An 18420-nucleotide genomic window follows, 5' to 3' on the forward strand; every position below is an offset into this window, starting at 1 on the left:
AATGTATACTCACGTCATCTTCTATCTCTCATCATTCATCTACCATCTCATACCCAACATTTTCGTATATATAAGATACGTATACAGTTTAAGTCCTTTAAAACATGTATAAAATGTTCAACCAGCATAGAAAGCAAGTATTCAGATAATATGCACACATATCACCTAGTTTATATAAAATACTTCATATCTATGTGTAAGATGAAAGGGACCATGCACTCACCTGAAAGGTGGTGAGTCGGCACTCGGACAGCACTTCGTTACTCTTAAAACAATTATCCCTTGACGAAACCTAGTATCATTACCACTAGAGTTTAGTCTAACGCTTGACGAGACTAATTTAATAGTCTAGCTATTATTACTATTATATAAGCGTTAAATAACACTCAATATAACTCATAATAATAGCCTAAATAATTATTTTAAGGTCCTAACAATGTTACTATAATTAAATAAAATCTATATTAAATATACTATAGGCGTAGCTCACTTACAGCGGGTTTTTATTAAAAACCAGGCTTCGCTGGAGCAGCGTTTCCGAGCCGAAAGCTTTTCTTCTCGGAGCCGTCGGGCGCTCCGGGGCTCTCTTCTCGTGCTAGGGAGGTTCCGTAGACTTGGGAGGGGTTTAGGGAGGCTAGAGAGAAGTTAGAGAGAGAAAGAAAGGCTTATGGTGTGAAGAAAATATGAGGAGTTCACCCTTGTATTTATAGGAAGTGTATAGTAAAGTAGTCTCCAAGCTTCGTCCGTAACTTTTGCATACGAGCTCCGTTTTTGTCTGTCTTTTTATTGTTGAGTTCCTATTAATGAGATCTTCAACTTTCATTTAGACCTCGTTGGCTAATTCTCATTCTATCTCGGATTTACAAAACTGTATCAAATTCGCCGCGCTCGAAAAGTAGGGACTAAGCTTCGTCCATAACTTTCGCATACGAGCTCCATTTTTGTCTGTCTTTTTACCGTTGAGTTCCTATTAAGGAGATCTTCAACTCTCATTTAGACCTCGTTGGCTAATTCTCATTCTATCTCGTATTTACAAAACTGTATCGAATTCGCCGCGCTCGAAAAGTAGGGACTAAGCTTCGTCCATAACTTTCGCATACGAGCTCTATTATCGACGTTCTTTATATCCACGCGTTGGTATTTATGAGTACTACAACTTTCATTTAGATCCCGTCGGCTAAAAATCGACCGATCTAAAATTCAGATTTCGGGCTGTGCACTGCTATGCTAAATCTTAGAAAAATCATAACTTCCTCATACGAAGTCAGATTTGGGCGTTCTTTTTATCGATGTTCTTAGTTTAACATATTCTACGACTTTCGTTTAGATCGCGAAGGCTAAATCTCGCTCTATCGTAAATTCACTATTTACGCTTCCCGGTATCGTGCCGGTTCCGTCGCGAAACTTCAACGGGTCATAACTTCTTCGTTATAACTCGGTTTTCGGCGTTCTTTATATGTACGAAAACCTTGTAACATACTATACAACTTGGTTAAGATTATTTATTCTAAATAATTTTTTGTCGAAAAGTCGTTTTCGACCCGTATTGCCTCTAAATTGACTAGCCCGGATTTGCGGGCGTTACAACTTTAAAAGAGTGACTTTTGGTAATCCATAACTTGAGGAAAAATTATGGATTCCATTAAAACACATAATGATCAAGAATTAAACTAACAAGCAAGTTCCAAATAATTCCTATGATCTTCTAAACTCATAAGTTCATCAACATGCATATCAACAATTTCAAGAATCATAAAATAACCATATAAAACTTGAAATTTTGATAATAGCCATTGAAAATGGATTAGCATAACCATTACACCATCTAAACCAAGTTTTATAACACCAAAACAGTTTACGGTAATGTTTGTAGTCCATTTCCAACAACAAAACTCGAAAATCTGCATTATGGGGCTCCTACTCGTTGATTGCACGAACCTACTCGGGGAGTAGGATGAATTTACTCATGGACTCGTCGAGTCCCCCCACGGACTCGGTGAGTTCATGCTGCAGAATGCAGAAAACTTGAGTTTTTTCAACAATTTGCATCAAGTGTAAAATAAGCAAGCCTAGGCTCTGATACCACTGTAGGGTTTTGAGCATTCTAACACTCCTAAGCTGTACATGCAACCCTAGAAACCTTGGATCTATGTTTTACGATGATACATGCAAAATTGATTTTCCAAGGTTGTTAACCTATCTAGAAAAGCATGGGGAACTTTTAAACATAAATGCTAGAAGAAGAAAATACCTTTTGTTGTTTGGATTCCTTGAGAACCTTGTGAGCCTAACACCTTAAGTGTGATGCCTCAAATGTCTCACACAACACTACAACACTTGGAATAACCTTACGAGAAGTTCACTAACACCTCAAAATCGGCTTGCCCTTTTCTTGTACAAGTAGTGCCGATTTTTGCTAGACATGGGGTCTTTATATAGTTGTGACACAAGTAGGGTTACACCATGTAAACCCTAATTGTCATGGCTTTCCATATTCCATGATTCATGGGTTTGTAACCTCCATGGATTATCCATGGAGCACCTTATGGGTTTTAGCCCAATCCATACAAACCATGTATCATTAGCCCACTATACAAGAATAGATGATTTAAACAATCAACCCCATATATTTAATTAGTCTCTTTTTGATCACTTAATTAATTCCAAATTAATTATTTGATCAATACTAATTAAATAATATTATTAATATATTAGAACGTTATAATATATTAATAAACCTTAAGTGTCCTTTCTCTCATTTAGTCTATCCAAATGTTGCCATGCCATGCAACCCAAATGGACCATGCTAATCGGGTCAAGTACATTCCATAAATAGTTATGAACTTAGACACCTAATCCAACACCGTACGCAGGTGGTGTACACCATATCTTGATGGAGGAGGCTCACAAGTCCAGATTTTCCATCCATCACGAAGATGTACAAAGATCTTCGCCCTGATTACTAGTGGCCCTACATGAAGCGGGATGTAGCCTAGTACGTTGAGAGATGCTTGACTTGTAGGAAGGTCAAGGCAGAGCACCAGCGGCCTCATGGCAAGACGCAACCGTTGGATATCCCTATATGGAGGTGGGAGGATATGACTATGAATTTCATCACAAAACTTCCCAGGACTACACGAGGAGGGGATTCGATTTAGGTCATCGTCGATCGGTTGACCAAGAGTACCCATTTCATCCTGATCCAGGAGAGCATTTCGGCCGAGAAGCTAGCCGAGATGAACATCCGAGAGGTAGTAGCTAGACACGGAGTGCCAGTTCCCGTGATTTCTGACCGAGACGTATGGTTCACTTCCAGATTCTGGAAGAAATTTCATGACGAGTTGGTTACTCGTCTGCATTTTAGCACAGATTTTCACCCCCAGATGGATGGTCAGAGTGAGCGGACCATCCAGACCTTGGAGGACATGTTGCGGGCGTGCATATTAGACCTCGGTGGTAGCTGGGATACCTACCTTCCTTTGGAAGAATTTTCCAACAATAATAGCCACCACACGAGCATCGACGGTCCTCCTTTCGAGATGTTATATGAGAGGAAGTGCAGAACCCTGATATGTTGGGGTGAGGTTGGACAGAGGGACATGGGGAGTAACGAAGTGGTACTAAAGATGACAGAGAGGTCCATCAGGTCCGGAGCAGGCTTCTGGCTACTCAAAGTTAGTAGAAAAGTTGTGCCGACAAGCGTCATTCAGACTTGGAGTTTCGAGTAGGGGATATGGTTCTCCTGAATTTGTCACCTTGGAAAGGTGTCATCCGGTTCAGGAAGCGGGGCAAGTTGGGCCCCGGGTATATTGGTCCTTTTAGGGTTAGAGCCCGGGTGGGCAACTTGGTGTGTAGGCTAGATCTTCCAGCCGAGCTTAGTCAGATCCACAACATCTTTCATGTCTCCCAGCTGCGAAAGTGCTTGGTAGATGACTTTACGGTGGCACCTCTAGAGGATAGTCAGCTGGATGACAGCCTGAACTACATCGAACGACCAGTAGCCATCCTCGACAGGAAGACGAAGGATCTGAGGAACAATAGGGTCGAGTTAGTGAATGTGCAATGGCAACACTGCAAGGACTCGGAATGGATCTGGGAGTTAGAGGACGAGATGTGGGAGCACTACCCAGAGCTATTCCCAGACACAACAAACTTCGAGGACAAAGTCTAAAATAAGTGGGGGAGATTTGTAATGCCCGGATCCTGGTATGTATTTTAAATCAAATTATTTATTTTTGCAAAGGTACTCGATGAGTTGGATGCCCCACACTCATCGAGTAGGAATGGAATTTGGACACGGGACTTGAAGTCTACTCGACGAGTTAAGAGCCTTAACTCGACGAGTAGGGCTGCCAGAGTGAAACTCTAATTTTCAAGGTTTTGCATCCTATTTAAACAACTTAACCTCCAATGGTTGGCCTCATTTGCAGCCTCCATCACCCCAAACCCTAGCCACGAAACCCTAATCCACTTTTGAGTGTGTTTGTGCCATTTCTGTGTGTTCTTTGTGAAGTTGAAGAAGAGGATCCTTGAAGAAAGAGCAAGGACCTAAAGGAGGAGAGTAGATCCAGAATTTAAGCTCCATTTCTGGTTCAATAGATGAAAAAAGCTTCTAACTTGCTCATTGTGTGCTTAGATACCTTCATCTCCACTTTTGTTGAGTTTTTGGTCCAAGTAGCTTGGTCCTTGGGAAATGGACGTCCCAAGTGATTCACCTTTCAGATATGGGGTCTAGAAGGGGTTTCATGGCATAAAGGTGCAAACTTTATGGCTATGGAAGCCCCATGTAAGCTTTAAGGTGTCATTTTGGCCTTTTAAGCCCTAAAAAGCCATGCATGGAGGGAAAGTATGAGACTTTACATGTTCATTTGGTGTCTAGGGCCTAGATCTCAGTTTTCATGCCTTGGTTTGGAGTATTATGGCTTTTGGACCAAGATCTAAGTCTAAAAGAACTAGGGTTTGAGCTAAACCCATTAAGAAGGACTATTAACGGGTAAAGTTGGAAACTTTACCCTTAAAATGACATTTTCAGTGTGTAGAAGAAGTGTGGAGTCCAGATATGGAGGATATGAGCTTAATCTATTAAGATGGCTCAATAGATGGCTCAATAGACTGAAGAACTCGTTGAGTTCATAGAGGAACTCGACGAGTTGGGTTGAAATGTCCCGATTCTATAACGGGGAAAACTCGACGAGTTCATGGATGACTCGACAAGTAGGATGGGAAAGTCCCGATACCATGGATAGGAGGAACTCGACGAGTTGTGAAAGAACTTAATGAGTTTGATCGCGAGTTTAGAGTTTTTGGATTTATGGAACTCGACGAGTTGATGGGTCAGCTCGACAAGTTGAGTCAACTCAGAACGTTGACTTTTGACTGGATGTTGACTTTGACCAGGGTGTTGACCTTGACTTTAATTGACCAAGTTGACACTTAAGGGGGGTTATAAGTATGAAAGGGTAATTAAAGGAGATGTTTATGTGTAGGAGTTTGAGAGGAGTTGATTCCAGAGCAGAGGATAGTTCAGTTACTTCACGACGTTTGAGGTGAGTTACCTTCTAGTAGAAGTGGGTCGAAGGCACCAATGCTTGCCCACTAGTAGTTGATTATAGTTGAGATGATTGTCTTTGTGATAATTGTCTGGTATGCCACTATCTGTTATGCATGATGTGCTAGTATGCTATGATATTATGTGATAGTGGTAGGAAGGGTAGGTTGGACCCCGTAACCGGTTGAGATAAACCGGAGTGTAGGTCGGGTACCCAAATATGCTTGATAGTATGTTATGCTATGTATTATATGGTAGTGGTAGGGGTGAAATAGTCCCCGTAGCCATTTGAGATAAACCGAAGGGTAGGTTAGGCGCCCAGATATGCCTGGCAGGGTAGGTCGAGCACCCATATATGCTTGACAGGGTAGGTCGGGAACCCAGATATGCCTGGCAGTATGCTATTATATGGTATGCAGTATTATGGGGGAACTCACTAAACTTTCTGCTTACAGTTTTCAGTTGTTGTTTCCGGTCCTTCTTCTTCGAAGGGAAGGGAGCCGGCATCATAGTAGTGCATCACACCACAATTTTCCGCACTATGATGTTCTTGGGATTTTGTACTCTAACATTATTACATTATGACATGTTTTGAGACATATGACGTATGAGTTTTTATGAGATGAGACAACTTCATGATGATTTCAATAATCTGTTTTATGAATTATTAAATTAAAAATGAAAATTTTGGTCTTGAATTTTGGGATGTTACACTATGCTCAATTATCCCGCGTTCCACCCCGATCATTTCTGACGGCTGACGGGAAAAGGTGCTGGAGAATTTCTTTAAGAGCATAATTAATTTGACTTTGGTTTCTTCCGATAGATCGGCACCGATCTATACTGCTTGCTTCGGATGATCTGGGTGTATGGTGTGGTTTTCCGTTGGGTGGTCCTCCTTGGATTTTTTGGTAGTTCGAACCAACTCCAGGGCTGTGAAGATTTGGTGGCAGATTTGCCGACATGGCGTACTGGCGACGATTGTGGCTGAGCCACGTGCGTGCTAAATTTGACTGTTTCGTGAATGGTTGACGGTATGGCTTGTAGTTGGAACAACATTGGTCGTCCCAACATGATGTTTTGTTTTGTCGGGTAGTGTATTACATAGAACTTGATTTCCCGTGTTACACCTTCTTTCTCGTCATGGCTAACTAGCGTAAGGGGGAGTTGTATGGTGCCTAGTGGCCATAGGTTGTGCCCTGTGAAGCCCAACAATGGGCTCCCAGTTGGTGGTTTTTAAGTCTTATTTCCAAGAGGTAGGTACTTGCCTGAAACAGTGTTCATACAAGATGTCAGTGTTGCTTCCATTGTCTATGTATACGCGGTAAACCTACTTTTGGCGTATGCATATTGTAATAAGGATTGGATCTGTGGGGTTCCAGTTGTAGGGATACGAGTCTGCTGACGAGAAGTTGATGTTTTCGATGTTCCATGATAGCTCGTCTACGTTGTTCCGTTGACAGTGTGTTCGTTTCGCGGCCTTTTGATTGCTAAGGTTTCCTAGTTTTGTTGGTCTTTGTCGGGTTTTCGTCGAGGTTTGACGTTTTTCATGCTAGTGTTGGGTTTGGTAAACCAAGCGACCCTGTTGACTTGTTATGGTTGTGGAGTTCGTTGTAACGTATGACAAAGGTCACGGGTCGGATGTATGGCCCGCTACGAGAATGTGGGCCGACGCCACTCGTGTGCTAAGAGAAGATTGCGCTTTTGGCGTGGGCAAACCTAGAGCCGCCAATGGGTTGCTTCGATTTGTGCATACTAGTGTCGTTACACAGGTTGTGTAGCTCTTAGTACATGTCAAGATGGCGCCAGATGTTGTGATATGTTCCACGGACTTAACGTCGCCTCTTGTTATCCCAATAGAGGTAAGCCTTAGAATCATATCACAGAGAAAAATGTCTTCAATCGTCGTCCGGGATGGGCTCCCGGAACAATGCTTCGACGGTCAAGTTAGTGACTAGTTGAGAGAGTATGGGTTTAGAAGAAGAGTGAGTGAGAGGTCCCACTTCTCTTGAAGGAGAAGGGTTATATTTATACCAATCATGGCGGGGACAAGATCCTGACAATAAATTTTGGTCCCTATTAGGCCGACAGGACGTGCAGGCGTCTCCTTGGTGGATCGTGCTCCAATAGTGATTAACTACCATTGGTGCATAATTCTTAGGAGGCGTGGCCCTGAGTACTACACGTGTCGCTTTGGTAGACGACTGGTATTGTTTTGTCTATGAGTTGGCTTCAGTGCTTGGGCTCCAAGGAATAAACATGGGATCACGAGGGTGATGTCATGGTCTCGGCGCTAGGCACACGTTGATCCTTGACTACCACGTTTATCAGACGTGGGCTCCGTTACATTTGACATATTCTTAGCGGGTTACGTTAACAATGTTCTAGAACCGACTCCTAAAATCCCTCCGAGCTTTTTTTATTTATGTGTCCCTTATCTTCGTAAACATCAACATGTTCCTTTTCCAACCATTTCTTTTACTTTTGGTGTTTTGTATAATCACGTGTATCGGCAATAGGTTCGTAGTCTTCACTTTCTTGTTGACTTCGGCCAAGAGAAAATTGCATGTATTAATTATATATAATATATTTTTTTTTTCGGAAAGCCTAATTGATTGTAGGATTGTTGCATAGGGCATTGGTTAAATTTTTGTTGATAGTTTTGGTATTTTGGATAGTTTGAGTTTTGGGATTCCAGAGTAGAAAAATGGAATATCTTGATTGATGTTTACATTTCGTCACTTGTGGCTTTGGCTAGAACCATCTTGCTTGTATTTGTCATGGGAATCCATAGTAGGGAATTAAAGATATGTGGAATGAAATTGCGAGAAAATAAAATGGAATTGGAGTATGGTTTTACTGGTATATAACTACATATATCTAAAAATGTAAAATACAATAAAATTATATATGCTTGTGTACTTTTTGACCGGTCAATGGTCAAAGAGGTGTATGGGATAGAGACATGCAACTAAGATCACGAGCTACACAACCCGCCAAAGATGCAAATCGCAAGAGCACGGGTTGCTCGATGTTGTTTCACAAACATTATCGTCGCATGTCTTGTGCCATCTTTCGTTGATACCATCCACCCTTATGAGTAGTATCTTAATTTATAATTTCTTTTGTTCCCTAATATTACATTAGTTGAGAATTTTTTAGGGGTAGCCGATGTTATCACTGGCTACCACACAAGTGGACAACACAAGTCCATCATTGGTTGGGCTGATAGCCGCCCCCATCCCACTCCACCTCGTGCATGCGAATGCGATATAAGTCGTCCGATCTATTCCGACCACCCCCTAGAATGGGTGGATGGGAATGACGGTCAAGGATGGTCGGTCCACCAGTCATTCCTATCAGCCCACCATAACCGAATGTCGTTTTCCTTCGACTTTGAGCTTCCTCACATCAAATTAGTAGTTTAAAGAAAGATTTTCATAAGATCTTTCATCAAGTTATTTCATGTGAACATGTTTGACACCTTTCCTTCTCTTTACTGCGATCATTGGTCCTAGTCTGCTTTATAAAATTCATAATTAGTAATTAAGAAACAATATATTTAATATTTAAATGATAAACTTAAAAAAGAAATAAAATTACAGAGATAAAACATTAAACATTGACGCATAATGTAAGCCATGTATTCATCTATATGGCAAAGTTTTGATTCATATTAAGTTAACCAATCGTACATATAACATTTGCTTTCATACATTACATTCTATAGAGGATAAAAATATGTTTTGAAGTATTCTACTAAAAAATAAAAATATTGTAAATCGTAGGCGACGGAAGGTAGTTTATTAATTTCGAGCATTGGGTGTGGACAACTAGTCATAACATCATTTTGGTGTCACCTCACATGCCACAACACCAATGCTGTTATAACACTAAGTGGGGAAATGATCACCATGTTACATCTTGTTATAACACCAACTTTTTTCACTTTATAATTTCTTTTATATTTTTTTTTCGATTTTTTTTAATTTAAACAAATATATTTTAAATATAACATAATAAATAAAACATAATGTTTAAAAATTATAAATAACATAGAATAAAAAGTAATCTTTAAAAATAAAAATAACATAAAAATTAAATTACATATAACATCCAAATTCAATAAAATAGAAAAAAACAACGCTATTCATAAAAAAAAAACATTTTTTTAAGAAAAAAGCTAAACGTTATTCGTTATCGTTACCACAAAAGATAGAATCCGCCAAGTTCTTTTGAAGTTGTCTGTGTTTATTTGCGTCCTGAATGTCAACGACTCGATGCAAATACTTTGATATTCCTAGTTGAAATTGAACGTGTCTTGGCTCCGTTGGGATATAGTATGCAATATTTCGTCATTTATCTTCCACTACCATGTTATGTATTATGATACATGCATACATGATATATCGTAGAATTTCTAAATCCAATGGCCGTGTTGCATGTTTAACTATATGCCACTTCGCTTTCAACACTCCAAAAGCACGTTCCACATCCTTACATGCTCCTTCTTGTATTCTCTTAAAAAAATTGTCTCTTTCTTTAACCGGGTGTCGGAATTCCTTCACGAAATGGAATACTGAGGATATATTCCATCCGTAAGGTAATACCCATATTTGTATTCATTTCCATTCACCGTGAAAGGAACATCCGGGGCCTTTCCATTCCAAAGATTGTCGAATATTGGCGACCGATCAAGAACATTGACGTCGTTGTTGGAACCTACAAACCAAAAAAATGCATGCCAAATCCATAAATCTTGAGAAGCAACAGCCTCTAAAACCAACGAAGGCGATCTATGATGACCACTTGCGTATTGCCCTTTCCATGCAACTAGACAGTTTTTCCATTTCCAGTGTGTGCAATCAATGCTTCCGATCATTCTGGGAAACCCATGGCGTTCTTTATGCGCCGCATACAATTCTTACAAATCATACAACGAAGGTTTCCGCAAATACACGTCTCCAAATGTTTCAACAACACCTCTTGACAATGTATACAAACTTCCCTTGCGGTTCTTTCGGACATTCTCATATAGTCGTCCATGGTGTCGGGTGACTCCCCCATAGCTATGAAACGAATGGCCACAACACATTTCTGCAACGTTGTAAACCCTCGTCTACTTCTAGCATCATATATCAATTGAAAAAATTCATATCTAAACATAAATTAACTACAGTTTAAACATATAATACATTTGTTGTAAAATTAAAGAAACATGTAGTACATTTGTATTTATTTTGTATAAAAGTATAGCAAAAAATCGATATCGGCTTTCCAAGGTGTTGGTGATCCATAGGAACACATTGCTACTCAAACAAAATCTTTTGTTGAAGTCCTTCGATCAGTATACACAATTATCCGCAAAGTAATTGTGATATAGATGTTCGTGTGCTTCCTCGAGATTTCTGTTTAACATCGAACGTCTTGTTAGTAGCGGGGTTGAGTCTGTTTGTAGCAGGTCGGTAGTATAATAATGATACAACATCCTGAAGAAAATATCGTCATCGGAATCATCGGACGAGTCGAAAGGATCTATAATTTTTTTTAAGATAATTGAAATTATATAGAAAGAAAGAGAGAAGTTATGTGTAAAAAATTGTATAGATAATAAGTATTTATATAGGAAAAATAATTAATTTTAAAGTTTTTTTTATTAATTAAATTGACCTTTTGAGTTTAAAATCAAACGGTATAATTCATGTTTCACCCGATGGTAACGAACACGAATTATAAGACAACGAGAAGCAACAAGTAGGGAAGGGGGTGTTCCCGCGTTACAACGGCATTAAGGCCGTCCATCTCAACCACAACGAACAAATATGTCTCATACCGTATGCTCTTAAATAATGTTGACATTTATATAAATAAGATAAAAAATAAATGTGAAACACATAAAATAAGAAAAGAAACCAAATGAAAGGTCGTGTTCATACTCATATTGGCACTTGGAATCACCTTCGAAACATGCATCGATTACAACATATTCTATTTAAGAAAAAAGGTATGAACATTGAGATGATTGTTTCTGGAAAGGGACAAAATAGGATTATTAGTATATTAAAAAAAAAGATATGAGAATAAATGTATGTATGTATGATTGTATGGAATAATGGTAGTAATAGTTTGGAGACCGGAGATGCAGTTTTGTAATCGTTGGGCCCTTTAAGAACGTGAATTCATAACGTGACATCAATCACATCTTATCTTCCCCCCTCCCCCTCCTTTTTTTCTTTTTCCTTTTTTTTCCTTGTAGTTGTAGCCTTGTAGGCAGCAGGCCGGCTAGGCTCCCTTTATTTTATTTATTTTTTCGCCGGTTAGCTGTTGGCTAAGCCGAGTCTTTGGCTCCAAATGTAAATCCATTATCCACGGTCTGCATTTACCCTTTTTTCTTTAACTTTATGTATTATGTAGCGTAAATAATATTAATAGACTAGTAATGGGTTGTCTCTATCTACTTTTATTTTATGAATCTATTTTTTAAAAGCTGTGCATTTGAGGGCCTTCGTGTTAGAAAATAATTAAATATTAAAAAAATAAAGAATATTAAAGACGGCTGGCTTGGCTGGCAGAGAAGGTGCGGACGCGCTACCACCAACATCTTCTTTGTCTGTCACTATTTAAAGTTTAAACCACACATTTCTCTTTTCCTGCTTCTCTCTCTCTCTCTCTCTCTCTCTCTCTCTCTCTCTCTCTCTCTCTCTCTCGTTGCAGAAAACATTTGCCGCGAATGTGGAACCTCCGGTGCCTCGTCTACCTGAGCCTCCTCTCGTTGGTCGCTGCTCAGGGATCTACCAACACAACTTCTCCATGGCTAACATTAACGGGTACATACAAATATAATACAACAACTTAATTCTCCTTCTTTCCCCAATTTTAATGTCAAACGAATTAAGCCTCAGGCTTGGTTTTTTTAGTTTTTTGATAATATGTATGTATGTATGTATGTATGTGGTTTTGCAGGAGCTGCCCCTTTGGTGGTGGCACATGGTGGGTTTTCTGGTTTATTTCCTAGCTCCAGTTTCAACGCCTACACTTTGGCTGTGATTACTAGCGTACCCGACGTCATCCTCTGGTGTGATGTACAATTGACTAAAGATAAAGCCGGGATCTGCTTTCCAAGTCTTAATCTCCAGAATTCTTCCACCATTATGTCAGCGTTTGATAAAGGGGAAAACACCTACAATGTAAACGGAGTCCCTGTTAAAGGATGGTTTCCTATCGATTTCACCCTTGATGACCTCGGCAAAGTCTTCTGTAACTTACTTCATCTTCATCTTAATATTTCCATCAATCTTAATCTTGCTTGTAGTTTGTTTGTTTGTAACTGTCTATCACTCTATCTTCCTTCCAGTAACCCAGGGCATCTACTCGCGAACTCCAGTTTTTGATGGGTCTTCCTCAATTCTTACCGTCAATGACGTCGCCGACCAAATACAGCCACCTGGACTGTGGTTAAATATCCAGGTGAGCTCACTGATATAGAAGATGAAGATGATTGATCAGTGATCACCTCCGTCCGGTTGTTCTAATTCTCTGTTGTTGTTGTTGTTGCAGCATGACGCGTTTTACAAGCAGCATAATCTGAGCATGACAAGTTTTGTGACAAACTTTATGAGAAATACTTCGGCAATTGTCTCCCATATATCTTCACCCGAAGTCAATTTCCTTACAAGTATTGCACCAAGTTTCAGACGAAGCACAACCACCAGTCTGGTGTTCTGTTTTCTAGGAAAGTCGGAGACTGAGCCAACAACCAATCAAACATATGGTTCACTTTTGAGAAACCTGACATTTATCGGGACATTTGCTTCGGCCATTGTGGTTCCTAAATCATATATATGGCCTGTTGGCACTGACTTGTATTTGCAACCCGCTACCACACTCGTCCAGGACGCCCACAAGGCGGGTCTCCAAGTCTTTGCTTCCAATTTCGTAAATGATGTGCAACTTCCCTATAATTACAGTTATGACCCTGTACAAGAGTATCTCTCTTTTGTTGACAATGGGGATTTTGCTGTTGATGGCGTCCTTTCAGACAACCCAATAACTCCGTCTGCAGCTTTTGGTACTTTTTCTTTTCCTCTTCTTATTAGTTCCAGATTAAGTATAATTTGACATTTGAATTTGCAGATTGCTTATCTCACATGGGGAAAAACGAATCACAGAAAGGTAATAATATTTTCTATAAATATTACTATTTGAATATTTCTATTCATGAATCGCAAGCTGACAAGATTTTCATTATATATATGGTGTGTTGTGTGTTTAGTAAAAGCCTTGATAATCTCATATGAAGGAGCAAGCGGGGAGTACCCTGGGTGTACTGACATGGCATATGAAAAAGCTGTTTCAGATGGTGCAGATATTATCGACTGTCCTGTTCAGATGACGAGTGATGGAATACCAATTTGTTTGGGTTCTATAAACCTTCTTGATAGAACAAGCGTTGCAAACTCACCTTTTAATAAGCCTTTAGTAATTCCTCAGCTCTCTGGTGCTGGAATCTTTACCTTCCAACTCAAATGGAAAGACATTCAGACCTTGCAACGTAAGCATCATATATATATATATATATATATATATATATATATATATATATATATATATATATATATATATATATATACTTAGGCCATCTCCAATGGATTAAACCCATGGAGAGTGGTATGAAATGCCAAGTAGGAAAGAGAATGTATACATCCATTTAAATTCTTAAAAAATTAATAAATTTCCTTTACAAATCCATTGAACCGTTGCATGCCCATTTAACCCCACACTCTCTCTCCTCTTTATTATATTCATATTTATTCTGTTAAACTCCCATACAACTCCCATTGTAGATGAACTAAAGTTGATGAATTATATGCTACTTAATTTCTTATTTTGGTTTTATAAATTTATTTCTTTGATGCTTTATAGCTGTAATGTTCAACCCATATTCAAACTACTCTCTATCGAGGAACCCTAGATTCCAAAACGCTGGCAACTTTATGACTTTGTCTCAATTTTTGGACTATGCAAGTAATTCTACTTCCCTTTCTGGAGTCTTGATTAACATAAAGGTTAGTCTTGATTCAACATTACATACATATATATATATATATATATATATATATATATATATATATCATTCCATGGATATAGAAAGAAAGATAAAGATAAAGAGAAAGAGACAGAGAGTGAGATGTTTTTTTTGTTGAAATGAATGAATGCAGAATGCAGCATACCTAGCATCTGGTCAGGGAATGAGTGTAACAGATGCAGTGATGGGCGTCTTGAATACGTCTTCTTACAATAACCAGAGGAGAAAGAAAATTTTGATCCAGTCTTCAGATAGCGCAGTGCTGAGATTATTCAAGGCAAGAAGCAACAGACATGAGCTTGTTTATGAGGTCGATGAGAATATCCGTGATGCACTCAACTCGACCATCTCAGATATCAGTGAGATTGCCAATTCCGTTATCATTGGAAAGGAATCCGTGTTCCCTCGTAACGCAGGATTTCTTGTTGGACAAACCGATGTTGTCGCAAAGCTTCAGGCTTTCAAGCTCCCTGTCTACGTACAATTCATTAACAATGAATTTGTTTCACAACCTTGGGATTTTTTTTCAGATCCATACGTCGAAATAAACTCCTACGTCAATGGAGTCTCGATCAATGTCAACGGTGTTATTACGGATTACCCCGCCACTGTTGCCAAATACACAAGTAAGCTGTTTTCAGTTCAATTCGGACTCCTTATCTTCATCCTTTTACTCTCATAGTTTGAATTTCTGATTAATTTGACGATGAATTTAGGGAACCGTTGCTTAGGGTTAGCAGCGAATATGACACCGGCATACATGGCTCCTGCATCGCCTGGCCAATTGTTCTCAGTCATGACACCCCAATTAATTCCACCAGCCGAGGCTCCTAGCCCTATTCTCACCGATGCTGACGTTGCGGAAGGTCCCATTCCTCCAGCTAGAATACCATCTCCGCCTTCTGGCGGTGGTTCAACAGGGCCGCCTACGGCATCACCAAGCGGTGAACCACCTAAAGCTGCCGTGGGCGTCGTGTTTTCTTTTCTTGCCGTTATTGTTGCGGCGACGGTGTTGGTGTTTTGAGGTGGTGGTTGTTGATGCGTAAGTGTAACCTAATTTAGGAGATTTTGATTTCGATTCATATTGTTGTATTGTAAGTAAGTATATTATTGATTCATTTGTGGAATAATGTTAATTTGAAACATAATACATGTTAGCTTTCTTTGTTTGAATCAATGTGTTTTATAATTGTGTTATTCCAATCAATTTAGTGGTTTTGTTTAAAAAAGTCTTAATGTTTTTTTTTTTTGGCATTATAAACATACGAATTATAGTTTTAGCAGCTTATTTGGGAAATTTACCTATTCCAGTAGGTTTCCTCTGCCACATCGGAAGAAAAAATGATGACATATTGCTTATTATGCCACAAGTAAACGATGTGGCTGACTAGTCAGCAAACGTTGGAGTTGGAGCCTAAGGCTTGAAGTGGTCCCCTTGTATACAACCTAACCTACGTGAGGACTAAACAAAAAGGTGCTATCCGCCAATGACAGGTCCACCACGAACCACACTATATAAATTCACATGAATGCCTTATTGTAACAATCTATTTTGTGACTACAAATGGAAGCTCGAGAAGACTCAGGTGGAAATACAAAATATGAAATAGGATTTTGGGTGAGACATCGTCAGTTCCAGTACCAAATTCATCCATCTGAAGCATGAAGTCCGTGTGTTTCGAAAGTGATGCGGAGCACATAGATGGCCTGCCGGAAGCTATTATTGACAGGCGGAAGAAAGATAAGTGGGGCCAAAAGATGTTTAACTTGAAACGGACATAACTTTTAATCCGTAAGGAATTTGGAGACGTGCGATATATCGATGGAAAGGTATCGACGAATCGAAACTCCTGAAAGGTCAATGTGCTCCATAGTTGACCTTTAAATTCTACTATTTATGCCCTCAAATCCATGTTTTTCCAAATTTTCGAATAATTTCCAATTTTATTTTATTACGTATTAATAACATAACATCTATTTTCCTTATTTATTATTATTTTTTTGAAATTCTTTCTCTTATTTAGAAGGTTATTTAGTGGAATTTATTATAGTGATTTCAGTTTTCAAAATCTATACCTGCCAAACTTTGAATCGCTATTTATTAAGGGTTCATTGTAAGCCTTTAGGGTTATTTTGAATTTCACAATGAAAATAGTTTGAGTCTCTCTATTTTTTTTTTTGCTTTCGTTGTATAGAAAGATATTTCAAGCGAAGAGGTTTTATTGGGTGGTGGTGGTGGTGGTTTGAAGAGATAAAGTTTGCAATTTTATGGTTTCTCTAAGTCCCTTGAGCATTAATATCTAATAGATCTAGGAATTAATGGTGGTTTGAAGACATTGCATGGATCTTAGGTCATTTTACATTTTTTACCTATATTAGGGAAAGGATATGCATCGGTCATGTATGTCCATAAAATTTGCATTTTTAGGGATCATTAGGTTCCCTAAAACCCTTCTAGAAGATTTGGACTGAAAACCTTAGGACTTAAGTGCATAATAGTTGATTCCATGCATTATTGTTGAATCATGAAAAGTAAATCTCTAGCAATCCCAAGCATTCAAGATCTGATGTCAGCTGAGTCCAAGATACGGTGAAGTTCCGAGATTGAGATTAAGATGATCTGAGATTCAAGGTTTGTTCACGCATTTAATGCATTTTGTCTTATCTTTGATGTAACAGTTCATAGGACTTACTTATGTGTATCTTTTAGAACTCAATTTGTCAAACATTGATTTTTGTCTAGTCCTAAGAATGTTTTCTCGGTTTGTACTATGTTCCTCCTCCACTATATAAAGAGTGAATGTTTCACCATTTCAGTGTGTGTGAACGATTCAAAGTTATAATTCAAGAATAACAAATATTCTCTTCACTTTACTTTCACCTTCCTTCAAGTCAAAGTTCTTTCATAACATTCTTCTTGTTCTTTTAATATCTTTGCATTTTTTATACTCTAAGTTTACCTCATTTATTACTTAAACAGTTTGTTGAATATTTACCTTTAAGTCCTAACTGATTCACTATATAAAGAGTGAATGTTTCACCATTTCAGTGTGTGTGAACGATTCAAAGTTATAATTCAAGAATAACAAATATTCTCTTCACTTTACTTTCACCTTCCTTCAAGTCAAAGTTCTTTCATAACATTCTTCTTGTTCTTTTAATATCTTTGCATTTTTTATACTCTAAGTTTACCTCATTTATTACTTAAACAGTTTGTTGAATATTTACCTTTAAGTCCTAACCGGTTTACCAGATTTGACTGGAACTTTATATTAAGAGCAGACGTTGATCTTAAAGATTAACTCAAGGTTTGAGTTTTGAAACCTTGTCCTTGCGCATTGATTATCGTACTCACAATTAGTATTAGAGATTGAGTGGTTGTCCTTTGAATCCATAAGAACATATTATTGTTTTCAAACCTTGCCGCTGCAACTCTCATGGGCCAAGAAGAAAAACGCCCATCACCTCTCACTACTACTGACATCGAGAAGCTACATGCATATCAAGTTGCATTTTCCGAGATGGTGTTCGGTGTTCCTCCTTCTCTCTTTGAGCACATTAAGTTGTGCAAATCTACTAAAGAGATTTGGGATACACTCCAAGATATGTTCGAGGGATCAGAAAACATGAAGGATAAGCGTCTGACTTCGGTTGTCAACGAGTTCAATACCTTCACCATTACTCCCGGTGAATCAGTTTGTTGAGAGAAAAATTTGAGACACACTTGAACAAACGTTAGAACAAGTATAGTTGCAGAATAGTTAATTTCAAAGGATTTAAAAGCTCA

At 38.7% G+C, this 18420-nt stretch overlaps 2 protein-coding genes across 2 annotated transcripts; one reads left to right on the forward strand and one right to left on the reverse strand.

Annotated features, from left to right (window-relative positions):
* Positions 1–10112: 10112 nt before the first annotated feature.
* LOC145064747 (uncharacterized) lies at positions 10113–10430 on the reverse strand. The gene has a single exon (XM_079012123.1). The coding sequence runs from the start codon at positions 10428–10430 to the stop codon at positions 10113–10115; it is 318 nt and encodes a 105-aa protein (XP_078868249.1).
* Positions 10431–12217: 1787 nt separating this feature from the next.
* Positions 12218–15806, forward strand: LOC145063305 (glycerophosphodiester phosphodiesterase GDPDL3-like). Its single transcript, XM_079010895.1, has 9 exons — positions 12218–12375; positions 12512–12805; positions 12903–13015; positions 13106–13616; positions 13682–13720; positions 13821–14099; positions 14471–14613; positions 14767–15259; positions 15350–15806. The coding sequence occupies exons 1-9, from the start codon at positions 12279–12281 to the stop codon at positions 15655–15657; spliced, it is 2277 nt and encodes a 758-aa protein (XP_078867021.1). The 5' UTR covers positions 12218–12278; the 3' UTR covers positions 15658–15806.
* Positions 15807–18420: the final 2614 nt, after the last annotated feature.

This window comes from Lactuca serriola, chromosome 7 (genome assembly GCF_051521515.1).
Source record: "Lactuca serriola cultivar US96UC23 chromosome 7, Lser_US96UC23_V15, whole genome shotgun sequence".
Classification (NCBI taxonomy): domain Eukaryota; kingdom Viridiplantae; phylum Streptophyta; class Magnoliopsida; order Asterales; family Asteraceae; genus Lactuca; species Lactuca serriola.

Coding starts and splice junctions, on each gene's coding strand:
- LOC145064747 (XM_079012123.1), bottom strand. CDS start 10,430: ATGATCGGAAGCATTGATTGCACACACTGGAAATGGAAAAACTGTCTA.
- LOC145063305 (XM_079010895.1), top strand. CDS start 12,279: ATGTGGAACCTCCGGTGCCTCGTCTACCTGAGCCTCCTCTCGTTGGTC. Junction 13,721..13,820: donor GAAAAACGAATCACAGAAAG/GTAATAATATTT, acceptor TTGTGTGTTTAG/TAAAAGCCTTGATAATCTCA. Junction 15,260..15,349: donor CACTGTTGCCAAATACACAA/GTAAGCTGTTTT, acceptor CGATGAATTTAG/GGAACCGTTGCTTAGGGTTA.